A 6,849-nucleotide genomic window follows, 5' to 3' on the forward strand; every position below is an offset into this window, starting at 1 on the left:
CCATGCAAATTTATCATTTTAAGTAATAGGAAAAGAGAAAAGGTGTACTTGTTCAAGATGTCACACCATAAGAATAGAAGAGATAGGATTGGGACCTTGTAATTTTTTTGAGGAAAACGAGGCTGAAAAAATGAATTTACGTGGAAGCATGTGTGATGAGATCATATTACTTTCTCATCCGAGTTGAAAGGTATTGGCTCCTTTTCTCAAGTCAAACAGAGATTCCCTGTGTGATGGTAAAGGTAATCCAAGTTTTCACTGACTAGCTGTGTGGTTCTGGGCAAGATCCTCAGCCTTCTTGGACCCCAGGTCCCTTACCGCTGAAATGGAAATAAAGACTTACCTCTTTAGGTGGTTATGAGAGTTCAATGAGATAACCCGTGAAAAGCCCCTACTATCTATTAGTCGCTCAAAGAAAAAAAAACTTAAAAGAAACATACTAAATCCTCAGTGGAAGAGACACCCTGGGCTCAGGAACAAGAGTGCAAACACCTTGGAATAACTCAGGCTCCACATTCAGAAGCTACTGGCCAGAAGGGGGTCACCCTTGCCCAGCACCCAGTCTCTACTGGTCTCTTAGGAACAAGGCACCTGATCCTAAGAAGACCTCTCCTTCACTCCATTCACGGGCACAGACACATCTGTGAAACACAATTTATTATACAAACAAGGTGCATCAAAAACTCAGTGTCAGAATAGCTCTGTATTCCAAGGGTTAGGGACTGGACCTCCCTTAAAACCTCCTCACCCCATCCCTTGCCAGGGAGTCAAGCTGGGAACACAGGCCCTCAGTCTCCAAAGACCCCCCAAGACTGGCACAGAAGAGTGAGAAGCAGATATAGAAGCATTAATTGTGGGTCTGGGGAGTTGGACAGGCACTTGAACCTCCAAAAATAGGAGGCTCCTTCTAGAAAAGGCTGGACCTATGCCTGGGCAGAAACACCAAATCCCTCTCTATAACAACTAAATCAAGAGTGTGAAACCCATCAAAACTGATAGGTCTGGCCAGAGTGGCTCAGCGGTTGAGCATCAACCTATGAACTAGGAGATCATGAGTGTGCAGGAGGCACGATCAATGATCCTCTTTTATCATTGGTGTTTCTTTCTTTCTCTGAAATCAAAAGGAAAAGAAAAAAAAAAGGAGCATGTACCGGTTGCAGGTTCATCCCCGGCTAGTTGCGGCAAGTGTGGGAGGCAAGCAGTCAATGTGTCTGTCTCACATGGATGTCTCTCTCTCGCCCTCCCTCCCTCCCTTTCATTATCTCTAAAAAGCAATGAAAAAATATCCTCAGGTGAAGATTTTAAAAAATAAAAATAAGGGAAGGGTTGGCTGCCTTCTAGGGCAGTTCGGTGGGTATGTAATCTGACCTCCACATCCTGTATAGGGGCAAGTGGCTAGGGGTCAGCACCAAAGGTCTGACCAGGGTCTTCCTGCCTTTCTTCCACCTGGTGTATGAACCTTAGACTGAAGACCTTCCGCTTTCTCCCTTGCTCCTCATGGGACAGGCTAACAAGGAGAATCCCGGGGAATGTGGGAGCTGCCCCAAGGCCCAGCCCAAAGGACCCTGAGGTCAGGAATCTGGTCTCTACCTAAGAGTGGCCACAAGAAGTGCCTCCAGGCAGTCAGGGAACAGTGGTCTAGACCTGGGGCCTCTGGCTGACCCCGGAAGAAGGCAGTGCTTGTAACTGGTGGCTAACACACGCGTCACACAGCCTGCAGCTCCCCCTGCAGGCGACTCAGCTCCTCTAACTCCTGCTTGTGGCGGTCTGTTTTGTGTGCCACCAAGGAGCGGTAAAAATGCAGGGCAAAGGCCACAAACACAAGCCCCACAGGTACCATGATTGCTGTGGAGGCCATGGCTGCTTGCCATCCTGGTCCATGGACCCCACCACCACTACATGCTTGCTGGGGTGGGCAGGCCTCAGATGGCGCAGCCTGTGGAGGGGCTACTGAAGCAGAGGGTGGCTTAGACGCTGTACTCAGGGAAGTGGTCACTGATGGCAGAGTCCCAGGCACCTGGGAGGCAGGTACCATAGGTGCTGGCTTGCCCACGGGGGCTCCAATGGGCACAAATTTGACCCAGCCAACAAGGACAACTTCAGCGAGGAAGAGGAAGGTGCCTAAGGCAGTAGAGAAGCCCCAGGCCAGCTCCACGTAGCGATGGAGTCGCTGGTGTGGAGACTGGTGAACAGAGTTGAGGTTGTGGATGTTGCTAACAGCTTCAATGTGGGGCAGCAGACACGTGGAGACCATGAGTGCGAAGAGGTGCACAGCCACTAGGACGGTGGTGCAGGCACTAAAGGCCACCAGTAGGCCTGGTGGGTATTCGTAGTTGTTCTCCAGTTGTACTTCCACCATGGCCACCTGTGGGGACAAGAAGGGATGGATTGAGTGTCTATAACTTCCTGAACAGTAGCAAGGCTGTATCCTTAGGACCTAGAACAGTGCCTGGCAGAAAGACTCTCAGTCTTGCCCTGGCCAGTGTAGCTCAGTTGGTTAGAGTGTCATCCCATACACCAAAAGGTTGCAGGTTTGATTCCTGGTCAGGGCACATACCTAGATTTGGGTTTGATCCCTGATTGGGGAGCATATGGGAGGCAACCAATAGCAGTTTCTCACACCGGTCTCTCTCTCTCTCCCTCTCTCTCTCTCTCTCTCTCTCTCTCTCTCTCTCTCACACACACACACACACACACACACACACACACACACATCTTCCTCCCATCCAAGTAATAACCAGGCCCAACCCTGCTTAGTTTCCGAGATTAGATGAGATCAGACCCATTCAGGGTGGTATGGCCATGGACTTCTCTCTAAAAATCAAGAAAAACATATCCTTGGGTGAAGATTGAGAAAAAAAAAAAAAGACTCTGTCTTTGTCGAATGCATGAATGGGCAGCCTTGGGAAGGCTCTGGCCTGTCTGGGCCTTAGTTTCCCCACCTAGCTATTAAAACAGCTGGATGACATTTTTCTGACTATCTTAGCTTGTTATAAATATAGGGGTTAAAAAGCAGATTCTGGAGCTGGACTGCCTGGGTTCATTCTCAGATCTATAAGCTGTGTAGTCTTGAGCAAGTGACTTAGTCTCTCTGTGCCTCAATTGCCTCATCTGGAAAATGGGGATTGATAATAGCACCTATCTGCTTTATAAAACTGTGAAAATTGAATGAGATAATATACATCAAGTGATAAGAATAGTGCAAGGCACATAGTAAGCACTAAGTATTTGCTGTTATCATTAGCATTAACACTAAAGTCCAAGGCCACAGTTTGCATATTGGCACACCATGAACCCAAGAATTAAGTTGCCAATTTTTAAAACTCATTTTGCCCTGGCCGGGTGCTCAGTGGTTAGAGCATCAGCTCAGAGACCCAAAAGTCGCAGGTTTGATTCCCAATTCTTGGTCAAGGGTCAAGGGCACATACCTTAGTTGCAGGTTCCATCCCCTGGTCCCGGAAAGGGACCTCATCCAGGAGGGAGGCAACCAATCAATGGGTCTCTCTCACGTCAATATTTCTTTCTCTCCGTCTCTCTCTCTCCCTCATCTTTCCCTTCCACTCTCTCTAAAAATCAATGAAAAAAAAAAATCCTCAGGTGAGGATAAAAAAATAAATACAACTCAAGCCCTAACCGGTTTGGCTCAGTGGATAGAGCGTTGGCCTGCGGACTCAAGGGTCCCAGGTTCGATTCTGGTCAAGGGCATGTACCTTGGTTGTGGGCACATCCCCAGTGGGGGGTGTGCAGGAGGCAGCTGATTGATGTTTCTCTCTCATTGATGTTTCTAACTCTCTCTCCCTCTCCCTTCCTCTCTGTAAAAAATCAATAAAATATATTTAAAAAAATACAACTCAAGAAATTTCATAGAAATATCCCAATTTCCAGATTCTCTTAAAAATTTGGAGGATCTGGTTACATCCAGTCCACATTCTTGCATGAGAACTATCAGCTAGAGTTGAGTCATGGCTGCTGCCTTTGAACCAGGCAGGGTCTCTTTATAGCCACAGACCCCACAAAATCAACTTGGCTTCCATATTACCTGCCTGGATCCTGTTCAAGGTTTGTATAAATTTGGACTCTAGAACTAGACTGCCAAAGTTCAAATCCTGCCACTTGCTTGCTGTGGGACTTTGGGCAGGTGATATAACAGCTCTGATCCTGTTTTTTCATCTGCAAAACCACCATTAATAGTGGAACCTGCTTCGTAGGATAGTAGATAACATACATAAAAGCCCTAAGCACAGTGCCTGGTACTTAATGACAGTTTAATACTATTTGTATGTTATTTTCACCCAGGCCACCTGAATTCCAGGATCTGGATCTTTTCCCAATAGTTCTTATAGGACCCATTAGATTGCTCTGGGGCTGAGGGAAGGAGGAAGGTGAAGAGCCTGGAGAGTGGTGGTAGAAAGACAAGGATGAGTGTTTTGGGAAAGTGGGCCATGAAGGGTACTAGCAGGTGTTTCCCACAGACGGGCATCTGGGCCAGGCCTACTCCTGCTTTCTCCCATAGCCTGACCCAGGCTTGTTTTCCCCGGGCACGACTGGAGCCAGTCCTGGCCCCAGAACCTACTCATCTGGCCTCTGGATCCTGCAGAGAAGATCCTGGCCTTTAAGCTGTCACCCCAGCAACATGCAAGTCCAGCAGCAGGCCAGACCGAACCATGGGGTGGATGGGGGTGGGGACCTCCCTTAGCTAGGTCCATGAGACTGCTTCTTTTCCTCTCCAGTCTGTATAGGAGAAGGAGAGCCAACTCCCTGTTCCTAAATGACTCCACGTTAGGAAGGGTAGACTAGCCTGTGGATCCTGGACCCCCACATAAAAATAAATCATAGACCTAGAATGACCCTTGAGGATAGAGACTTTCCCTCTGATCATTTTAAATACAGAAGCTGTGGCACTGAGAAGGGTAGGGACTAACCCAAATCACCTAGTGCTCTGACCATTTTATCCCCATCTCAATTTGCCCCCTAAAACAGGTTCCTATAAGGATGCATCTCCCCTCCTCCCCCATACACACACCTCACTCCTGTCAGCCAATTAACAGGTAGTCTGACTCTAAGCCATCTTCGATGTGTATCTTGCTCTAACATGCTTAGATCTAGGGTTTGAGGACTAGAATCAGCTCATCCTAGGGCAGGCACTTGGCAGACTACAGAGGGCACACCCTCCACCATCTCACAATTTCCCACTGACTTGCAAAGTGGTGGAGACCTGCCCAGGGTCTCCAGCCACAAGCAGGAAGGAGCTGACTCCTCACCCTGGGACCTCCCTCAGTCCCACTTCCCGAGGTCTCCTCTGGGACCGTTAGCTGACATCATTTTCCCACACCACCAGTTTATCAGCTCGGGAATCATGTAGTCAGTTTCCTAATCAGCTTCTTTCCCCACAGACTTCCTCATAGGCATCCTCTCTTCTCAAAGCTTCCTGAGCTACACTAAGCACCCTTTGTACCTGCTGGGGACTAGATGCCTTCCTTGGGATGGGCCCCACCTTCAGTTGGGTGACCACCCCATCTGTTTATTTTCTCTAACCCCACCTCCAGCTGTTCATACAGTCCCACCCCAGCTCTGATTTGCCTTTGAACCTCTCATGGCAGGGGTGGGGGGTGGTGTCTAGTAATCACTTCTGCCTGGACTAGGCTTTTGGACCTCTTTGTCCCACCCATGCATATGTATCCCCCTTGGTGGTTTATCTATCCCCATGACATGATTTGTATCCTCCATGACATTTTTAGCACTTGTTTATCCTCCCTGTGGCCCAGTTTATGCCAGGGGTTTGTTCACACACCCCCCTCCCATTAAAAAGGGGTTTGTCATCACTTGGGAACTTGTTTGTTCCCCTCTTTTACCTCTTAAAACCCAGTCATTCCTTTTCCTTTGCCCGGCCTCCCTTGGGTACCCGTTTACTTTACCTATGGCCCCTTCCTCACCCCCACCCTGTGCACCCTTCCCCTCCCCTCACCATGGCGAAGCCCGAGAGCAGGGCAGACGTGCGGCTGGAGGCTTTGAGCTTGGCCCGGCTGAGGTAGAGGCGGCGCCAGCTGAGCGCCCGCAGCGAGTGCTGACTGGCCCCCATGAGGTCCAAGTAGCCACGGTGCACGAACTCTCGGTACGTGGCCGAGCCTGTGGGGCACTCGGCCTCCGGGTTCAGCGGGGCCTGTTCACCCGTGTCCCCCTGGCCGCCCTTCATCCTGGAGGGGGCCGCAGCACCAGGGGGCCTGGGCAGTCAGGGCGGGGTCGAGTAGCCTCGGGGTGTCCAGGAGGGTCGATCCAGGCCAGGAAGAGACCCCATCCCCTGCGGGGTGAGCCGAGATGTGGGCGTCAGGTGCCCAGGAAGAGGGAATTGGGACTGAGCAGAAAGAGTAGGCGTCTGTGGGGAGCCCTAGGGGGCGAAGCGGGACAGCAGAGGCCGAAACAGGAACTGGGGCAGAGGCGGAGCCGGGGCGGCCACATGATGGGGTGGAGTCCGGGGGCGTCCGCAGAGATCTCAAGGGACCCCTGTGACACGAGTCCAGCTAGAATGTCATGCAGGCGCCCTAGCTCCGCTGAGGGTAACAACCAGCCCCCGCCAGTGACTAGGAGTTCCCGGACCCTGGACCACTCCAAGTACATCGGGACATCCCCAGAGTCCAGAGCTCCAATCCTCTACCTAAATTGTAAACTCGGGAAAGGTGAGCCCATCTGCTGTAGGGATCCTTGTAAACTCAGTTCCGGGAAGCCAGGGATGTCCAAGGCTCCTCCGAGAGCCCCAAAGGGTTAGCACTCAGGTCCTCCCTGCCCTACCCCTCTCTCCCGACGCCGCACAGACACAGGAACTCAGTCACCCCAGCTGGAAGATTTTGAGTT

General features: G+C 50.6%; 1 protein-coding gene across 2 annotated transcripts; it reads right to left on the reverse strand.

The window, feature by feature from the left end:
- Positions 1 to 642: 642 nt before the first annotated feature.
- On the reverse strand, positions 643 to 6,770 carry ORAI3 (ORAI calcium release-activated calcium modulator 3). 2 transcript variants are annotated; one of them, XM_080681097.1, is made up of 3 exons: positions 6,653 to 6,770; positions 5,966 to 6,298; positions 643 to 2,365 (listed from the first exon to the last, which is right to left on the reverse strand). In XM_080681097.1, the coding sequence occupies exons 2-3, from the start codon at positions 6,191 to 6,193 to the stop codon at positions 1,706 to 1,708; spliced, it is 888 nt and encodes a 295-aa protein (XP_080537223.1). In that variant the 5' UTR covers positions 6,194 to 6,298; positions 6,653 to 6,770; the 3' UTR covers positions 643 to 1,705. The 2 variants fall into 2 exon arrangements, with proteins under 2 accessions (XP_080537223.1, XP_080537222.1); XM_080681096.1 differs by lacking the exon at positions 6,653 to 6,770 and having other exon boundaries at positions 5,966 to 6,424.
- Positions 6,771 to 6,849: the final 79 nt, after the last annotated feature.

The sequence above is a fragment of the Plecotus auritus genome, assembly GCF_963455305.1.
Source record: "Plecotus auritus genome assembly, chromosome: 7".
NCBI classification, from domain to species: Eukaryota; Metazoa; Chordata; class Mammalia; order Chiroptera; family Vespertilionidae; genus Plecotus; species Plecotus auritus.